General features: G+C 37.7%; 1 protein-coding gene across 2 annotated transcripts in view; it reads left to right on the top strand.

Annotated features, from left to right (window-relative positions):
• The window catches only part of LOC118279893 (uncharacterized), a 75,456-nt gene that overhangs the window by 20,963 nt on the left and 32,313 nt on the right, over positions 1-22,180 (top strand). For both annotated transcript variants that reach the window (XR_007706707.1, XM_035599732.2), the window contains exons 2-3: positions 16,080-16,157; positions 21,592-21,739. Coding sequence is in view for 1 of the 2 variants with exons in the window: in XM_035599732.2 (XP_035455625.2) it covers positions 16,088-16,157; positions 21,592-21,739 (218 nt within the window). In the remaining variant the exon portion in view is untranslated. The remainder of the gene's footprint in view (positions 1-16,079; positions 16,158-21,591; positions 21,740-22,180) is intronic.

Raw genomic sequence — 22,180 nt, 5'->3', positions numbered from 1 at the left:
TGTCTCTGTGACGCGCCGGACTTCAGTGTTCCGGTGTTTTCATGGAGTATCTACTGTAGATCCTGGTGCACAGGAGTTGCAGCGGTGTGGGAGGTTGTGACGGGTTTGTCCCATTAAAATAGAGAAGAATCTAATTCATTTGCCACAAGTGCTGCTTTGTTCGTCATAAGAGTGGACATTTTTTTTGACAAAGGCGGGAGAAGTTCTTCCTTGGGCGAGGCGATAGTGTCAGACTCTTACTGACTAAAAACCACCCTGTTCCTACTCCTGCTTTTCGAGTCAGAGCCCCGGTGAACCCGCTAGGTAGTCCGCAGATCCGGATAAAGCATCAGCCCTACTGGGGATACTATAGATGAAGATCTATGGTGGTGAAAAATACTATGCTGAAAACCTCATCAAAATCGGTTCAACCAAAAGCGAGATAATCGCACTTAAAAAATCAACATCATCAATACATCCCAGCACAAACAAACATCTAACATCTAACTGGTTACACAATAGACCGTCATAGATACGTATTATAATATGTAACGGGATGCCTCTAAGTCGTCCGTTAGGCGCCTCGCGTGGACATGTTCTAAAAGAATCATGTCGTGATATTTTTTTTCTTCTTAATGGCAATTTGAGCCGATGTCGACTATTCTGTCAATGTCTAAAGTAAATAATTGGAATAGCAAGAGTGAGCAGAATTATGATACAAGCAACTAAAAATGTTATAACTGAAAATATGTATAACACTGTTCAATTGACACAGTTGAACTTGTTGTGACATAAATATAATATTTGTTAACACATTAAATATATACAATATATACACGTAAATCAGGACTCATAGTTTGATATTGTTGTAACCGATGAATGTCGTGATATTGTTGATGTTAATACCAGCTTGTTCGACAGGTTTGGGTGACAGGAGAAATGTGTAACACATAATATAATGTCACAATACATAACATACATGATATAATATCTTTCAATCCCTAAAGGGGTAGGCTGATATGATTTCGTTCGTTTCTTCACGATGTTTTCCTTCACCTATTATCAGCGGTGTCTAAATAATCTTAGAAAGTACTACTAAGTAAAACTCATCAGTGCTACTAATAGCAATTAGTAGATATCGAATCGCACCCTAATGCATGAGAAGCGGACGCCTAAAACCTCGGGCCACCGCGACATTACTATTAATTTTTCTTAATATTTATATTTTTTGTTGTGATAAGACCGCCCCAACCTCACAAACCGGTGCAACTCCTGTAAGCCGCAACGAAATAAATCAGAAGATATTATTAGAAGCTATTCTTCATACTAATCAAAAGTCAGAGAACCCACTTTCCATCAGTTTTAAGTGCAAAGAGGGCGTTATTGTACCAACATGGCCCCTAAATCGAGGATGAGATGCCTTGTAATAACAAAAAACTAATGAAGCAATCACGAAGTTTTAATTAAAATTATAATTAGGTTTACACATATCTGTCATGTAAGTAATTAGATCAAAATGTTTAATGTTAGTACGCATTATTCTATATGTACTTGTTTATATGTAGGTATATGACATTGACATACTCTATGTGCGATCGCCTTGGTATATGAAATGCCTTCAGGGAAGATTTCGAACCAGTTATAATGGCATATTTGTGAATGGAAATAATTTAGTTTAGCTGTGCTAATTATTTGCCTCGTTCGTTGGCTGAGTGGATGCATGTGCGAGTGCTAAGCATGGGTCGATTCCTGCACCATGGCATGGGCAAACTAAAGATTGCTGAATAATTTTTCGGTTTTTCGAAAATTTCACAGGAGTAGCATGGAGTCTGGACATGTGCTCAGTATATGTTAATAGGAATAAATTGTGAAGTGGGTGTAGATTGCCGTAAACTCCACCTCTGCCTACCTCTCCAGAGATAAAAGGCGTGACGAATGGTTTACCTATGCTAATTATTACAGTAATTAAAATTTAGACATCTAGATTTGTGTTTACTCGCAATATATACTTTAACGTAATATTACTTTACTACGCAATATTACTTTACTAGTTTCTACCAGCGATAATAAGATCTACTCCTGTTCCAAACTCCAACCCGATCCCTTCAACCATTTTGACGTGACATCGTAACAAACAAACATACAAACATTTTGCATCAAAAGTAACTCTCCCGACCTCTCTCTGACACGTATCTCCAACACTCCTAACGGTATCGGAATTCTCAAGCAGATCTATTTAAGGAGCTTATAACCAGCGCACTGCAAGGGACCGGTTGCCGAAAACAATTTTGGTTACGTCACCGTAACCCAACCTTGTGTAACCAGTCGGGCGGCCAGTACTGTCGCGGGCAAACGTGGTTGGGATAACCAATACACGGTGTTGATAAAAACGACGGTTGAGAGGCTAATTGATATAGGAACTAATTTCTAGGGATATTAAGTGATTTAGATCATTTGATGGAGAAAATATCGGTGATTCTGAATATGTATGTATATAAATTAATATTGCAAAAAAATGTCGCTTAGATCCCTTAACCTTTCAACTAATGAAAATATTTAGTTTTGTTTGAATGTATTGGCCACTTTAGTGTTTTTTTTATAAGTAGGGAAAATCATTCAGTCACTCCTTCCGCCTCGGGCGAGACAAGAGTGAGTGTCAGACTCTTACTGACTACAAACCACCCCGTTCGTACTTCTGTTTTTCGAGCCGGAGCCGCGGTAAACCCGCTAGGCAGTCCGCAGCTCTGGATGGCTACTTTAGTGCTGCATGTTGTTGTGCTAGCACGTGGCACTGTGTACTTACCATCAAGTAATACATCTGCTTACTATCCCCTATTCCATAAAAAAATTGAAGCAGTATTAAAAACCTAGCATGTTTGGTGAACCAATTTAAATCTCGATTGGGTTAAAAGTGAAGCTTTAACAGTTTGCTGCAACGTCTCCAATTGTGATCCTCCTTTTGGTACAATGCAGTATTATATATTCTGCACATACCGAACACTGCATTATTCCCAAACACAAAACATATTTTTTGTCCTAGTATCGATTCAATGTTCTTGAATTTTTCTTAACACTTTTGCGCGTGACATTACCCGCAGTCAACATGGGCGCTGGGCAGGCGCAGCTTTTCGATTCACTTTTCATTACTTACACCAAAAAGAAAGAAACAGAAGTGTCATTGCAAAACTTATATTTTTGATTAATATACCTTCTTTATATGTATTATGATATGTTTAGCGCGGTAGCTGGGTTACTGACTGTCGCACAACGTGTAGCGGGTTCCATTTCCGCACGGGTCATCTCTTTGTGTGATCCACAAATTGTTCTTTCGAGTCTGGGTGTCATGTGTATATGAACTTGCATGTTTGTAAACGCACCCACGACACAGGAGGAAATCCTAGTGTGGAGCAACGTTTGTTTTTTAAAGAAAGAAAATAGAAAAAACAATTTTAGGTATATTAGGTAAAAAAAAACTTAAATTTAACCTTCTGCATCAATGACTCATCTTGTGGCAATAACATTGCGTGCGCTGCATCTATTATTTTATTTTAATGGTAGTTATCTTGTTTGTCTTAAAATTATGCGTGAAGACGAAAAAAAGGTAATAAAAAATATTGTAAGTAAAAAAAAGAAACATTTTGAGTCGGCTGAAATTGTTTATATTAGGTAATAATTTAAAGAATCTACATATATAGCCTATAAAATCTTATTAAAAGTATTTACTTACGAGTTCTTCAATCCAGATTTCAATTTACCTGCCTAAAATTTTCCACAGTAATTTTCGCATTATCGTCGCCTAAATCCTAAACAAACTTTTTTTTTTGAGGGGTGAGAAATCATCCAGCTCCTTTTCCCGACTTGGGCGATACAAGAGGGAGAGTCAGACTCAATTGACAAAAAAGCCACCCGTTCCTATTCCTGCTTTTCAAGCTAGAGCCCCGTTAACCCACTAGGTAGTCCGCAGCTCACACAACTCTAAACCCTAACCCATAAAAAACAAGACTGCAATTTCAATACCCCCATTTGACACCCTTTACTCGCTGATTTTATGTCTCCCTTAGCTACACACATATATGGGAGAAGCCATCATAACAGGTTTTTGAAAGGCACACGGAGGTCAGACGCGGAGGTGGTCACAAAAATAACAGTACCATATATAGTATAAAGTTAGTGGGACGAGAGTAATTAGTTTTTAAAAGGGACATGATTATTACCTTCAAGATGTTCTTATAAACATCATGTTGTAACTTCAATGGGGACATGCAGGGTATAGCTATGGTTCATGAAAGTGGGTAACTCGTCAACTCGTCCCAATGGGAAAATATAATAGTTCAGCTTTCTGATTGTGACAGTATATATATGACTAGTGGATAAGAGAGAAAGAAAGAACATACACACACATGTACACATCACACACAATACCAAAAAAAAACAAATAATAAAGGAAAAATTATACTAAAGATAAAAAAAAAACAATAACAACGACTACCTAGCTTCATTGTCGGACAAACTGTCGGACAACTTAATTTTGATGTTACTAAAAGGAAATTAAGAAATTCCTTGACAAAAGAACTCTCCATACCTGATCAGCTGGTATAAGATTGTATATTTTAAAAGGGTCAGGTCAGGGGGCCTGCTCTAATTCAACGAACGAATGAACGAACGAACAAAAAAAACTTCGCAGATTGCATACTACAATTCTATTTATTGCGAATAAATAGAATTGTACGTTTCGTGAACAAAAATAAACGAATGAAATGAAGTAAATAAATAAATAAATAGGTTTTGATTTGAAATTAAAAATAACACGTTATTTTATTAGTAAATCAATAACTTATAAAAATAAACTATAAACTAAACTTATAATAACTTAGAAATCAATAAAAAAGATTAAACGAAACTTCGCATTCGAGAACCGGAGTAGACCTACTGATCAGCGGGTTTGAAATTGTATATTTTAAAAATGTCAGGTCAGGTCACTCTCAAATGTCAGTCACTGGCCACTATTAAAGACAATCCGAATAATATTTTGTCTGACCAAATAATTGAAACCCAAACCTTGCTCGCCGGTCGCAGCTAAAATCTTTCGACAAAAAAGTTAAAATTCCGAAGCATGCAGGAATGCTATAGAAATACCTTCACGCTATAATTTTAGTGTCTTTCTCAGAATTTATGGCAGGCACGTCTTCTGAAGGGCCGCCGTCTGACAGTCAAAACCTGTTTTTTTGATAGATTCCATCTCATTTTTAGATTTAGGACCTTTTCTATTAAGTCTAGATAGCCACTATGTATTAGATAAAGAATAATTAACGTAATTTAGGTGTGGGAGTTTGGTTTTAAGTGTGGGAGAGCCATTCTTTGGCACGAATGGATCGGCTCGACCGGAGTGATACCCTTACAGAAAAACGACGTGAAACAACGCTTGCGTTGTGTTTTTTTTGTATGAGTGAGGTTACCGGAGGCCCAATTACCTCCTTTCAAATCTTCTCAATTCCCGATTACAACCCTTAAATTCCTAAAAAAGCCAGGGTCTACAGTAGTGTAGATTCCACAACATTTATTTAACATTCCTGCAATATTTAGATGTAGATAATAGACACATTAGACAGTAATTTTGTGTATTTAAAATCAAGGTTAAGACAATTTGAAAATAATAACGTAATGCGTTTTTAAATAAAGTATTTAAGTATGTTTTTAGACAGTCTAAAATGAGTCTGTAATAGGTCTTATATTCTTAACAGACACGGTAATGTAGATAGAATGGGTGGAATGGAATCACCTTCGTGTAAGTACCTGATAAACTTATGTGGCAGATAGTTCTTATACCTTTTTTATGGTATAAGCCGGTAAACGAGCAGACGGATCACCTGATGGTAAGCAATCGCCGCCGCCCATGGACATTCGAAACACCAGAGGCGTTACAACTGCGTTACCGGCCTTTTGGGGGTTAGGAATTTAAGGAATTGGGCCTCCGGTAACCTCACCCACATAACCCAACGTTGTTTCACGTCGGTTTTCTATGAGGCCGTGGTATCACTCCGGTCGAGCCGGCCCATTCGTGCCGAAGCATGGCTCTCCTACACTTGTTTACTTACAGGAGTTGCATCATGTTTCGCTAATGATGTCCACTACTGACCCTAGGTCTTCCTTTTTGGAGATTACAGTTTAAGAATATCTACCACAATTAAGTAAAAATAACTATCTGAATACCTCAATTCTATACAGCAAGCTTTATTAACATTAAAAACCCTTTCCGACACAACTCAAAATATCATTCAAATACCACCATCGAACCCCAGACCCCACGCTCAAACTAAACTAAACTAAAGCAACACAATCTATACCCACCACACCTAACTAAGTGGTCATTAATCTCAGTAACTAGTACAAAACGTACATACATACTTACTTACTGATGAACGAAAGCGTTGCGACATGCGTTTGCGCAAGTCTACCCGTTACTATGTCATACGTTACATAGTAGGTACACTGGTGGACTTCATTCAAGATGTGTTCCCATGAGTATCATCTATATATGTATCATCATCAGACTATTGATGTCCACTGCTAGACATCTTCATCATCAGCATCATCAGCCTTTAATAGGGTAGATGACGAATTTTTATTTTAATGTCAGTCTTGTAAATTATTTTAAAACTATACACATGGCAGCAAGGGAATGGAACAATCTGCCGGCTTCTATCTTTCCTGAAAAATACAACCCAGGTCTTTGAATTTCAGAGTAAATAGGTACTTTCTAAGTCTGTGTGCTCCATCTTCGGCCACATCTTCGCTTCGCCGTCCTGGCAGTTACGGCGCAGACGCGCAAACGCAGACATATCAACGTAAAAAAACGTATTTTATATTTTCCCACGGAAACAATTTTATACTTTCAAAAGTATATTGATTTGAAATATCGCGTGACGTCACTTCTAGTTACGATTCATACGTAGAAATAATGTATTTGCTCTCAATCCTAAACTTTAATTCGTTTTATCTAAGTAAGTATTGTTGTGTTATATGACAAAATTAAAAAATACGTGTCTAATATTTTTTCATTACCTAACTGACGGATTAAATAGATTTTAAATTTTCATACCCCGTCATCATCCCTATTAGCTAATCTTTAAGCAACAGAAAATGCCAAAATCATCTCAACAAACAGATGATAAAAATCTTAAAAATAAACACTCACGATTTCGAAGCAAATTTTTTACCAATACCAATTGTCTAACTACAAAACAATGGTTAAAAATTCTTAGTTAAAATTAACGTCTTCATGCCCATTAACCTCACAATGTCAGCTTTTTGCCAACCACATAAATTACACGTGCTGGAATCGAATCCGGAACCGTTCAAGGTTCGTTGAGCGTGACATAAGAGCCTACAGTAGGCAGATGACTTGATAATTTATTTACAGTTAAAATTATAGCTTTGTACGTATTTTTTGGTTTCTTCCGACTGCTTCTACGGTCATGTGGTTGCTAGCGTGACAGTCTTGATAGAGGTTTTTATTCTATTTACAGGTTGAATAAAAGTAATGTTGTGTCATATTACCACTGGCTATAATAAGGGGGGAAAATCATCCAATGACTTCTCCAGCCTTGGGCAAGACTAAAAAGCACTCCTGCTTTTTGAGCTGAAGCCCCGGTAACCCGCTTGGTAGTCCGCAGCTCCAGATTAGAAGACAGCTTGAAGATTGCAGTTAGGTAATCGGAAATTTAAAACTTCTGTATATATGTTAGCTGCAGTTTAAGAATAACATACCCGAGTTTCAATAAGATAACTATATTAAGATAATTAGAATAGGTCATTTATGTTCCTGTGTCGTGGTGACCCGTTATATGTACTTTCTAAGATTATTTAGACACCACTTACTAACGGTGAAGGAAAACATCGTGAGGAAACCTGGGCTTATAATTTCTAATTATAAGTTTTAAATCGCCAACCCGCATTGAGCAAGCATGGTGATGTACGCTCAAACCTTAGTCTGAGAAAAGGCCTTTGGTCAGCAGTGGCCACTTATAGGCTGTTGATGTAATGTCCTTCAAAAATCTACTAAAATTCTAAATACATTAAACTTATGTGTTAAAACCATTACAGAATTGTGTAACAATAGCGACATGACTATGTATTTACTGGGTTTACTAGCTCTTTATGTGACACCTACTGATAAATGCAAGGTTATACATAATGTATTATGTACTGCGGCCAATATTATGTAGGTTTACTACCTTTGTTGAGGCGAAATATCCATGTATAGTGATGACACAGAATCTAATTATAAGTTTAGAATTCTGAAATAGTCATGCTTTTAAAACTTCACTCAGGACACATTCCAAGGATTAGTTTTACATATCTTATTTTTTTCTTTATGGGACACGCCAGTAAACTAGCTGACGTATCACCTGATGGTAAGCAATCGCCGCCGCCCATGGACCCTTGAAACACCAGAAGCGTTACAAGTGCGTTGCCGGCATTTTGGGGGTTAGGAATTTAAGGGTTGTTGGGGAATCGGGGATTGGGAAGGGGGATATCGGGCCTCCGGTAACCTCACTCACACAACGAAACGCAACGCAAGCATTGTTTCACGTCAGTGTTCTGTGAGGCCGTGGTATCACTCCGGTCGAGCCGGCCCATTCGTGCTGAAGCATGGCTTTACCACACTTAAACTGTATTTTATGTTATTTATGTCCAGAACTATTAAAATCTAGTGCCAACGCCTCTAGTCTAGTACGTAAAACTTGGCTAGGTTTATACCTAGTCTTATTCGCAGTGAATGTTAGAATGCAATACTTGCATAAGATGCACTTTCTCCCTGTAAGCTCAGCTGGTTGTAGTACCTTTTGTGTTATTGTTACGTCGGTACAGTTAGTGGTGTCTGGTCAAAGAAGAGGCAGTGGGGTTTGATTTCTGGCTTAGTTAAAAGTTTTTGGTTTTTTGTTAGTCTTGTTGGTGTGTTTGTGAAACGGTCAATGATAATGCAATTGGAACCCAAACTTATCTATAATTTGTGATGTGATGACTATTGGGGAATCTTTACTAAGATTGGGAACGAGGATAATTGTGCGTCCTCCGAAACCGCACTTACACAAGCGTTACAATTGCAAGCGTTGTTTCACGGCGGTTTTCTGTGAGTCCTGTTGGTATGTAAGCGATCAGTGCCGGCCCATTCGTGACGAAGCTTGGCTCGCCCACACTTCAGTAATCAGACCCGTGCGCACGCCTTTCGTGGGCTAGGAATTTAAAGGTTGTTAGGGAATCGGGGAGTAGAAAGATTGACTCCGATAACCTCACTCACACAACGAAACACAACGCAAGCGTTGTTTCACGTCGGTTTTCCGTAGTATCACTCCGGTCGAGCCGGCCCATTCGTGCCGAAGCATGGCTCTCCCACACTTCAATAATATCGATAATATTCTACTATCGAACCTATGACACATCAGTAATTAATCCCGTACCTCTCGACCGGAAATAGGAACAGCCAATCAAATGGATCGAGACGTGTTCAGAAATATAATACTAACGTCACTTCCGTACCGTTACCCAAGACTCCCAGTGGACGCAAATAGCTGGATACTTTCAATTTTCTCTATGTGACTATATAAACTATTATATGTCGGTCTTGTCTATTTGTCTGTCTGTCTGCTGTAGCATATTAACATATACTATCTATATATACGTGATGCAAAGCATTGGACCTCTTTTTACGAAAATTGCGCGGACGTAGGAGCATAAAATTTGGTACACTTATAATTTACTAGCTACTTCCGCGCGGTTTCACCCGCTCTGCTTGGCTCCTATTGGTCATAGCGTAATGTTTTATAGCCTATAGCCTTCCTCGATAAATGCACTATTCAACACAAAAATAATTATTCAAATCGGACCAGTAGTTCTGGAGATTAGCGCGTTCAAACAAATAAACTCTTCAGCTTTATAATATTAGTATAGATGTGTAGGAGAAATACAGAACGCCAAAAAATAATGCTTATAAAGTACATTAAATCAATAAATAAAACATTACACACGCTACCATGCCTAATATCTGATCGTATTTGACAAAACGTCAAATTCGGCAGACATTGCGATGATATTCTCACGTTTCATATGAATAGAGTTTTCCTGTTCATGATGCGCCGGAATATATTAATTGAATTTTACAAAACTAATAAATAAATAAAAAATTAAAATTATCCTTGAACGTATGTTAAGTGGTATTGTAAATTAAATCGTATATAGTCGAATTTCGACCACTAGGCGACCACTAGTCTAATTAAAGAGGTGTGTAATTATGTACACATCAGACCACCACAGATGGGGCCCAGTGGGGCTATAACCGGAGCTGCCAAACTACCTAGCGGTTTACCGAGGCTCCAGCTCAAAAAGTATGATTAGTAATGGGGCGGTCTTAGTAAGTAAGTATGCAAGGCGGAGAAGTCATTGGATAACTTTCCCTCTTAAAAAAGCCAAACTTTATGCTATTATCGTCGTTAAGCCCTATTAAAAAGTTGTCCTATTAAAATAAATACCTACATTTGGATCAACATTCTCCATTTACCTGACCAGGTTATATCATGTCGTAACATACACATATACGCACAAGTGTGGCCTAGTTAAATTTAACCACCCAGTTAGTTGCAGCCGGAGAATTTACTCCGTTTATGGTAAGTAAATAAGTATTGATTTAATACGTATAAACACGTTTTCTTTCTTGGTCTAAGGCCCATACACCAATCTCTCTTAATTTTTAAGTTTAAAGTAGGATTATAATTATTATTTTTTTTTTTTTGAGGGGGAAAATCATCCAATGACTTCTCCCGCCTTGGACGAAGCGAGAGGGAATGTCAGACTCTTTCTGACTAAAAACCACCCCGTTCCTACTCCTGCTTTTCGAGCCGGAGCCCTGGTAAACCCGCTAGGTAGTCCGCAGCTCCGGAAACCCTTAAAGTAGGATAGGTGACAATGAGGTGGTGTAAATAAATGTCTATTTATATTTATTAACACCAACCTTTAATGACATCTGACAGTGAAAGTCTTAGGTTAATTTAAGTAATCATGCTAAAGTAACACATAGTTGGGAGGTGGTTTAGGAGTGGTTGGTGTAAACAATCATATTGCAAGTAAAACTATGCGAAGTTAAAGGTTTACACATCTCTACTTACTCCCTTAGGAGAAAAACGGTACCTAAGTTCATTATTTTTTATGTTTCTAGGTAGCTATATAATCTAGATTCCAATCAACTGATAGAGGAAGTCCACAAGTTGTGACACCGACCTGCAGGACTCGTTTCAATAAGGGTACTCCTTCTAACAAGTTTTTATATAGGATGTGTCCTGGTAATAATTATTTTATATTTACTGCTTCGTTGGTCGAGTGGTTGCAAGTTCGACTGCTGAGCAAGGGGTCTCGGTTTCTCGAAAATTTCTCAGTAGTAGCACGGAGTCTGGAACTATGCCTAGTATATGGCAATAGGCTTACTTTCTATTACATGGGACTTATAATACAAATTATGAAAAGTGGGTGTACGTTGCATAGCGGCATTACGTGCTGTAATGTGCATTTTTTGCCTACCACTTCGGAGGTAACCTTTGCCTATCTTTTCAAACTGCAATCTCCAATTCGTCTGCCAATGGTAGAGATTATGACAGTGTCTTATGTAGATAACACCCATGGTATCCCACCATAGGAGATGCCAAATTCCTAACACCCCTAAAAGGCCGGCCAACGCACTTATAAAGACCCTAGTGTTTCTAATATCCAAAAAAAGGGCAATTGCTTATCATCAAGTAAAAGGTCTGCTCGTTTATCGGTTTAAAGGATTAAAAAATTATATTAAAATCCGAAAAAACCCTATAAAGCCTGACTTTGGAGTCGCATTCAAATGCCTGGAGTCTCATAATATTACATACCTACTTATTACATACCAGTATTTAGACCTCTTACTACCAATCATAACATAACTAACGATTATAGACAACTACTTATGACATAACTCCCGTCACTGATGAGATAACTGAGATTTACTTTTACAGTTACTATCCATCCTTTTTTTACTGGCCATAAGCTGCTTAAATGTATCGTAACTTTATACTTTGGGTGACTACTAATGTGTGTATGTACAGTCTATAAGTTTGGACAGAAGGACCACGATTTTATTAGTGAAAATAGATATGGTCAAAAACCAATTTATGTCACTGTTTTATACTAGACGTGTTGGTTAAGGGATTATCGTGGTTTTAGGGTCAAGGAAAGTACTACAAAGTTAAAGTTTTTTTTATGATATAAGCGGTAAACGAGCACACGGATCACCTGATGGTAAGCAGTCGCACCGGCCCATAGACGCCCAAAACATCAGAGGCGTTACGGTCTATTGCTGTATATGGTTTTTTTGTGGCTTAAGAAAAAGTCAACTAAGGGGCTTTATTTCAGAGACCAAGATCGCTCTCTGATAAACTTGGACCTATTAAACTGCTATTAATAAAAAAAACAAAACAAAGTCACGCTTCTTATGCCCGAAGAGTTAGGCAGAGGTGCACATTACGGCATGTAATGAAGCTATACAATGTACACCCACTTATTACAATTTGTGTTATAAGTTCCATGTAATAGGGGATTAGCCTATTGATAATCTCTGTCTATCACTGGATGTACATAGCAATGACTATGTATACACATCTTTAAACATAAGTGTAAATTAAAAATGGTCCTTCGATCCTTTTCCATATATTACGTCTCTGCCTCTGTCCATGCCACGCCACTACGAAACCTAAGTAGCTCATTGCCAAACAGTACATTTATTAGCCCCATGCACCACGCTACCACAACACTCTTACTCGAACGTTACGCAATTACAATATTTGAACAAGTGGCGCGGTGAATGGGACAAAATAAAACTCTTACATATACATTTAGTACAAATATTAAAGTAGAACGGGTTTGTTTAAACTTTTATTTATCAAGTAGTGTTGTAATCTTTTAATAATTGATACAGTAATTATTGCAATGACTATTGTTTTTTTTTTTGAGATATTTTTGTAGAAATATTCTTTCAGTTTTGGGTGGTGTAATGAGAAAGAATGAGCTGATTTTAAAATAATCTTCATCACCTGCTCTGTTACTGTAATACTGTAATTGTACAGTACATCTACTTTTCACCATTTATATAAGTCCCATGTAATAAGCTATATAAGCATGTGGCACTACAGAGAAATTTTCGAAAAAGCGAAAGTAGCCCAGCATTGCTTTGCCCGACCCGGGAATTCAACCCGGGACCCCTTGTCCGACAATCGCACTTGCGAACCACTGGACCAACGAGGCAGTTTAACTTAAAACATACACAAATCTATCACGTTTGTTTTGCCAAGGACAGCAACAAACTGCAACAAAACGTGCTCAGCGCAATGTCACAGATATCGTAGGCTTTATTCGGCACTGGACGTGATAACGGCTAGGTTTTAGTAAAGTCTTATTTCTAGAACATTTGTGCAAGACCTACGCCCGAATACTATAATGCTATTCAATTTTAAGTTATACTTAAATGTCGTACTATCTCTGTCATTTTATAAAGAATTGATAGTGACAGAACTAGTCTTGAGAGCGTCTTAAAATTGAGTAACGTTTGAGTATTTGGACATTAGAGTTTTATTTGACTTCAATGTTGTTAACAAATATGATGTGTTGGGTTAAATTTTCGGGAACATGTATCAGGTGAGCGAGCAAGGGATCTCGAATTCGATTTCTGATTGGAGAAATGTGCCTATTGTAGGAGTTTTTGATTTTAAGTACGTACGTACGATAGGCTTTCTCTTCATTACATGAAATGTTTAGCTTAAGTTAATGAAAAAGTCAGTTTATAATAGGTTTAATATTTGACGGTTCTTTACTTACCATTAGCAGTAATAATAACAATCAATATTGCATTATATCACTACGTAAGAACTATCTGCAAAAACCAATCTAACGTTTTATATAAGGTTCTTATTGCCGTACTCAGAGACATTTAATGATTACTTAAACTATTCCTTAGAAACTAAGTTGTTCCGAAAACAATTACTAAGGACAGGGTTAAGTAACTATTAAATGACTCTTACGTTTTACTCTTTCATAGAACAAAAGGAATAATTACATTTACTTATAAAAATATCAACTTATTTAAAGGCGTAGAACACTTGACCAATTCGTACCGCGTACCGCAAGGCTCGGTCCTTTCACCCACTGCGCCACTCTCAAAGCTTTACGACCTTGTTGTTACATAACCATTGTTATAAATGTTATAGTTGGAACTTCCATATAGATATAGTAGCTGACATTTTATTTATTATATAGCCTCATTTATAGAGGCAGACAAACTAGAAGATGAGAAGACGACATCAGAAAAAGAATTGCAGGTCATAATAGACCTGCTATTTTTCTCAGGTCATAATAGACCTGCTATTTTACTCAGGTCATAATAGACCTGCTATTTTTCTTAGGTCATAATAGACCTGCTATTTTACTCAGGTCATAATAGACCTGCTATTTTTCCCAGGTCATAATAGACCTGCTATTTTTCTTAGGTCATAATAGACGTGCTATTTTTCTCTCGGACTCGTATAGCGAAAGATAGGATAGAGTGGATTTAGGGGAGGCCTATGTCGGAAGACAAGCTGCAGAGTAGAAACGACCGTTTACCGATAAGACCCTAATTTATATAAATGCAAAGAAACTATTCAAAGTTAGTAAATATATTTGTAAGAAATTGTAAAAACAAGTTCAACACTAAAGGCTATTTTAGTTTATTTTATTGATTTATTATTTATAGCTTCATCATAAAGAGCCTGTGAGAGTCTATGCATCTCCTCCACAAAACTTGACTTTAGTCAAGTCTCCACACCTTCCTCTTTTATTAAATCTCTCTTCTTCTCTGTCGTTTCACTCTTGGCAGAGCGATTATGGTCACGTTGAGGCGGCCGTATTTGTATTGGAGGTGGATGCTGCTTTCCTCACGATCTTCCGCCGTCTCTCCCTGTTTGTGGACTGTCTGGCACAGTCTGATACAGGGTTTCCCGTAGCCGGCTTGATCAGTCCAATACGTAGGTGATCTGCCTCGTGATCTGGTTCTGTCTACTTATTAAATCTCTTTAAACTTTTGACTGCACTGTTGGCACGATGGCTGGACAATTGACAGCCGTGTAACATGTCTTGGGTTCGATTCCCGCACGCCATAACTCGTTGTGTGATCCATAGATCTTTGTGCTGAGTCTGGGTGTCATGCGTATGTGAAATTGTATGTTTGTAAACGCACCCACGACACAGGAGACAATCCTAAAGTGGAGCAACGGTTTTTTTAAATCTTATTATTGTCTTTCGATTCTTCGATTTACAACTGAAAGTAAAACTAGAATAATTGTTTAGTAAGGTATTACATTACATTACAATAAGACTAATGACATAACTCTTCCGAAGTAGGCGTTACATATACATAATTTATGTTTTTGCTACTTGCACCTTCATTCTTATTGTATTATAATAAGGGGCCAGTCCAATACTAGTTACCAAACACTGAATACTAGTCTAGACTCCGTGCTATTACTAAGAATTTTGCAATAAAAAAATTGTATGCTCAGTAGCCGTGGTTGCGAATTCAAAGAATTGTTTGCCTAATTTAATTTGAAATTAAACTAATTGTACACATTGTGAATACTATTTATTGAGATACATGTTTTTTTTCTCATGAAACAGATAGACTACTGATTACTATGTATTACAATCCTTACAAACTCTTTATCTTACATTATATTTTAAATATCTGATGGCTTAGTACAAGTTTCGTTTAATGTGAAGCAAACTACGTATACGTAACAAGAGTACTGGTCATACAAGTAAGATTATTTGGCCTTTTTCGAAATTCCCTCTTACTTACAATCTAATCATATTGATATATTATACTATAGTGAAGTAGCTAAACCATTCTATAATCTTTTATAAAAGCCATCATCATCTACAGCGTGAAGGTCCACCTACTGCTGGCTCCTCTCTATAAGAGTGTTTGCCATAATCTCAACGTTTGGCCGGCAGTATATAAGAGATATGTATTAAAGGTTTATTTCTAATTGTTTCAGAGTGAATCATGTGGCGATTACTGCTGACGACATTTCTGCTAGCGACCGCGCGGTCGAAGCAGCTACCTTCATCCACTGGTGAGCATTAAACAAAATGTATAGAGTATTAAACATTTTACATCGACGGTTAAAAGGAAATAGGGTATAAGCGACAAAAAATGAAATGTTCAGGAGAACCGTTTAAACTCGTCGGTCGGCGAAAGAATACTAGGAAAATGATATTTTTTTGCTATGAGAGTAAGCGCATTCGAAAGAGCGGAAAATTTTACGTAGGATAGCATAATAAACTCATTTTTGACCAAAATGTCGCTTATACCCTATTTCCTTTTAACCGTCGACATGTCTTTTTCTTCTTTATGCGTTGCAAGACACCATTAGCACACACTCTTGCTTTACAATACCTTATCGTATTTTTTTATGATATAAGCCGGTAAACGAGCAGATGGATCACCTGATGGTAAGCAATCGCCGCCGCCCATGGACACTTGAAACACCAGAGGCGTTACAAGTGCGTTGCTGGCCTTTTGGAGGTTAGGAATTTAAGCTGCTAAAGCTTTTTTGAGGGGGATAATTATCCAATGACTTCTCCCGCCTTGTGTGAGGAGAGAGGAAGTGTTAGCCCCTTACTGTGTAAAAACCATCCCCGTTCCTACTCCTGCCTTTTGGGTGTGGCGAGAGGGAGTATCAGACTCTTATTGACTAAAAACCACCCCGTTCCTACTCCTGCTCTTCGAACTGTAGCCCTGGTAAACCGACTAGGTAATTCGCAGCTCCATAGTCGTCGTTAAAATTGGGAAATGTTTTTAAAAATCTTAAATTCTGCAATAGTCCGTTAACGAGAATTTAAATGGTGTCTTAATGGTCCTATTATAACACAAATGGAGCGCTATTGCAATCTCTTCCTATGAAAAAATAAATTGACTTTGCAAACCAAGCGTTTGAAGTTGACCGCTGAGGGGAATGAGACAAAAATACATTATTACTTTTTTGTGCATCCTAATTTAAGTTTTAGTTTTTTCTCTTATTGAATCGACCTCGTTGGTTGAGTGGTCGCAAGTGCGGTTGCCGGACAAGGGGTCTCGGGTTCGATTTCCGGGTCGGGCAAAGTATTACTGAGCTTTTTTCGGTTTTCCGAAAATTTCTCAGTAGTAGCACGGAGTCTGGAATTGTGCCCAGTATTTGGCAATTACTTGGCACTTATAAAACAAATAGTGAAAAGTAGACCTACATTGTACAGCGGCATTACGTGCCGCAATGTGCACCTCTGCCTTAGGGGATAAAAGAAGTGACGTTGTAATTTTTTCTTGTTATGTTATTAGTTTAATTTTAATTCTTGCTAGAGCTTATTGTCAAATATCAGAAATTCAAAAAGCCTTATTACCCAGCAATATTTTACCAATCCACTGCGAATCGACCATCGAACTTAAACAACTGAAACTCGAAAAAGCCCAATCAAAACTAAACCATAGTACCCTAAAAACAAAATCCATTTCACATAAATTTTATCTGAAACCAACGAATGTGTAAAAAAATTGCAATCACGATTCTCTACACAAAGAAGGTTGTATATCCTTTAAAAAGTTAGAACGTTTACCTTTGTTCGTTATAAAAAGTAGCTCAAGCCACAGTATAGATAAGCTGCAGTAGGTCAACGCCTTTCATTTTTGGAGTTTAACGAATGGACTGTGTTTGTGTCGTAATCTGATCTGTCCTGCTGTTTTAATCATGTGCTATGGTCTTTGGTGTTGAGAAGCAAATTTATCATTTTCAGCATATCTTTTTGTTGATATCTTTATCTTTACTTTCTGGAGGTTTTACTATATTAAGTTATTTAATTCATTTAAACCTTAGATTAATTATATACTCCTCATTTGAAGGTGTATCTAAAAAAGGTCAACCAATCACATTACAGATAAATAGAATGCTTGAATGTGGGGACATTCAAGCATTCTATTTTTAGGGAACAATGACCAAAATTCTATAAGAAAAGAAGGATCTACCAAGCAGGCGAGGTGATCATGCCTGGCGGGCTTTCTGCCCAACTGATGTTGATTTCTTTTCAAGCACGTGCGTTGGAATTTTCTATTAATATTTATTCGCATGTAAACTTATCATGCGCATTGTAGAATTAATGATGTCATCCGTTGATTAGTCCGTCGATCGTCTATGTGCGACTTCTGTCATCTGTCACTTGTCATGTGTATGTGTTTCAATATAAAACTAATAATAATAAATTATTTTCTAATCTTCTTTATCAGTTAAACATCTGCAAACACCTCTACTCTGTGCTCACTATATTGGATATAAAGTCGCGGTGTCCGGCGTTGACTGGTCATTGACCCGGCGCATGCGCATCCAACGCTGCCAAGGCGTTTTTATGGAAGACACTGACTCCAACGTATTTGTTTTGCTATTTAAGATAATTTGTTTGGACATTGTTTCATTTAAATGGATATTTTATGGGCTAGTTGTTAAGTTGACTGACTTCTCATTATGTGTTAAATTGATAAATAGTTTTTAATTGCCTATAGTAAATTATTATGCAACTTAGGTAGAAGTTTTTAAACTGACATAGTCACTAGTAATATCATTAAAACTTAAAACGAGATATCTCACAAAAACCAATAAACATGGTAAATATCCCGTTTTAAGTTCTAATGATACAACTTAGGTAGATTTAAAAAACTTTACTCTGCTTGACATTATCGCCTCGTAAATGTAACTGATTTTAAAGGCGTTCGAATCAATACCCGAATCGAAACGAAGCATTATTGTAATTTTTTAGATCTAACTAAAAATTCTCAGCATAGGCAAATAGTTTAGAATTATCCCTCTATTTCCCTGTCTTTTGCATGGGACTCGAAACATAACTGACGAATGCAAATATTCAATTTTGTTTTAATACAAGTAGATCATTATTTTTTTTATGTTAAACTTTTTTAATTAGTTATATTCAAATTTCTATCAAATAAGCCCTTTCGTTTAAGATCCACAATGGAGGTGTAAACATAGATTATATTGTGTTGTCATAAAGATTATGAGTGTGAACCAAGTAACAGATCGATCTGTCGTCAGGAAGGGGATAGAATTCCAATTATTATACTACAAGGTCAATCCAAACAAACAAGGTAAATAAAAGTATTTAATAATTACCCCTATCTTCAAATATTAAAAAAGTATTAATTTAAAAGTATTAGCTATGTATGTATGTATATATTATTATGTACATATATACTATATTCTTACGACTAAGGAAACGCGGAAGACACCCACCGCCCATACATTAGTTTTATTAGTCCTTTGCCCGGATCGAAGGACCAGTTTTTGTTAGAAACAGTCAACTGATGTTGAAACTTCAGGAAACTGCACACATAAGGTCCTTATATGGGAACCTTAATCCCTACCTTCTGGGAATGCGTAGGTAGTAGTGTAAGGCTTTGTGTATTATGTTCTTTTCCAAAGAATTCCTAATAAACTCTTTCTTCAGCAGAAGTAATTATAATTGCTAAGCCTATTTGAGGGGAGGCAGTCATCCAATGACTTCTCCCGCTTTGGGTGAGGCGAGAAGGAGTGTCAGACTCTTACTGACTAAAAACCAGGAAGTCCCGACTCCTGCTTTTAAGATTACAGTTCACAAGATATGGGTTTATCAGGGTGCGCTGCTTTTCGGCCTCTATCAAATGTGTAGTCCCTTTGTCGGTCCTTATAGGCAAATATACTGCTGTCATCACACAGTTTAATATATATTAGCTATTTATTTACATTTTAGGACTGTCTCGTTGATCGAGTGGTCGCCAGTTGCGACTGTCGGACTATGGGTCTTGGGTTCGATTCCACGGGCGTGCAATATTACTGGGTTTTTTCAGATTTTCCAAAATTTCTCAGTAGTAGCACAGATTTTAGAATTGTGCCCGGAATATGGCAATAGGCTCACCCCCTATTACATGGGACTCAAATGGCGAAAAGTGGGTGTAAATTGTTTAGCGGCATTATATGCCGTTATGTGCACCTCTGCCTACCCCATCGGGAATAAAAGGCTTGACGTTGCACATTGTAAGACACGTATCTCAAGATCATTTTAAGCCCTAATTACCTATAAAAATAAGGTTATGTTTAACCTTACAACAATTAAGATCCGTAACACATAACACAGAGTTCCGCTGCTGAACATAACTCCGTTATTATTTAACTTTCTACACATATACTATATCTGTTACATATAATTTGTAATGCTTTCTGATTACCGAGCACGATAATTGATATAAACAATCATTGGTAAAGGAAATTGTGTTCTCGTTTTCAGTAATTAGAGTTTAAAGTTGTGTTTTGTTTTTTTGTGGTTGTTGTGAGTTGGTGAACCTATGTTTATGGAACTATTTTTTTGTTTTTTATTGACTATCTTATTAGTCAAGTAGCAATTGGGGACTGTTAAGTATATATGTGGCTTTTTGATAGGTAGAAAGTGCATATTATTAAAGGTATCAAGCACTTTTCACTAGTTATGGTATGAGTGAATATTCTGTGCTATCACAGATAAATTTTAAAGCCTACGATAAAATATCCTTGGGCTTTTTTTTGTGTTGAGTTTAAAACCGAACACACAAATTTCAAAGTTATCGACATTTGTTAGCTCGTCTCGCCTAGGAAGGTCGAAAGGTACTGTCAGACTTTTATTGACTAAAACCCACCTCAGTGTCCCGTCTCACACTTGGTTATGAGGGTACGGGAAACGAAATTCTTCCGCAAAAAGTTATCGACATTGCCTAAACTATTTGCAATTTGCAGAAGTGGCCAGTCATAGTGACTGGCCGCCGAAGAATTGTTGACCGTTGGGGTTGAAATCTCCTGTAGATCAGACCACGTCTAGGTACACTAAGTGTGGGGCCCCCTTTAGCTAGATGGAATGGCGATATTTGCTGTGTAGCTGGTAGCGTAATCAGCTCGAGCTCTGTAGCTATTGGAGAGGCTTATATCCATATCTTTTTCTTCTCCTCTAATAATATCTTCTGATTTATTTCATTTCGGGATCCAAGACAGTCATTCATGTCCCTGGGACGCGCCGGACTTCAATGTTCCGGTGTTTTCATGGTTGTATCTACTGTAGATCCTGGCCATCCTGGCTTACAGGAGTTGCAACGGTATGGGAGGTTATGGGGGACTTGTCCTATTAAAAAAAGGCTTATATCCAGCAGAGGCCAGAAACATAACCTATTTTTTTTTATGATACACGCCGGTAATCGAGCAGACGGTATGCAATCGCCGCCGCCCATGGACATTTGAAACACTCTCTAGTGCGTTACAAGTGCGTTGCCGGCTTTTTGGGAGTTAGGAATTTAAGGGTTGTTGTTCGGTTCCCCATCGGGGATGGGGAAGTTTGGGAAAGGGGGAATTGGGCCTCCGGTAACTTCTCACTTACACAACGCAAGTGTTGTTTCACGTCTATAATAATATACCTAATGATAACAACGGATCGTGATTAACTTTTTTAATGTCTTTTCTTGTTCCCCCCCAGAAATAGCAACGACAACGGTGGGAACAGCCACGGAGGCTGACACCACAGCCTGGCCCAGTTCCGTTGCTCCGCTCGACACCCTCACCGTGGCGTGCGAGAAGGATAGCATGCATGTCACCGTCTCACTCGCCACACATGGGGAAAATAGGTAAGGGTTTGTTTTGATCTTTATTTTTGTGGAGAAAAACTATTTCCGAAGTTATCAGGGATACGTACGCACAGACTTAACAGTACGTACATAACCTCACGCCTGTCTCTTATGGTAGTAGGCAGAGAAAATCGAAAGCCAATTGCCACAGCAATTGCTACGATAATTACTCACCTCTTTAGCTTCATCAACAGTCATCAGTCCTTTCATGCATGCACGTCGGTTAAGGGTACATTTAATTGGCGCTTCTTTAAAATATCGCCAATCTAGTCGCCATATGTCGATCTAGGGCGTTCTATTCTGACGGCCCCATTCATATCCGACTTGTATATTTCTTTCGTAAATATGCTTTCATCCATCCTTTCTACATGCATTAATGCTCAAACCTTCTCCGTGTGAGAAGATGCCTCTGGTCCACAGTGGCCACTTATAGGCTGTTGA

Source organism: Spodoptera frugiperda, chromosome 22 (genome assembly GCF_023101765.2).
Source record: "Spodoptera frugiperda isolate SF20-4 chromosome 22, AGI-APGP_CSIRO_Sfru_2.0, whole genome shotgun sequence".
NCBI lineage: Eukaryota > Metazoa > Arthropoda > Insecta > Lepidoptera > Noctuidae > Spodoptera > Spodoptera frugiperda.
The sequence above is the reverse complement of the archived record's forward strand: the minus strand, read 5'-3'. Positions and strand labels throughout refer to the sequence as shown.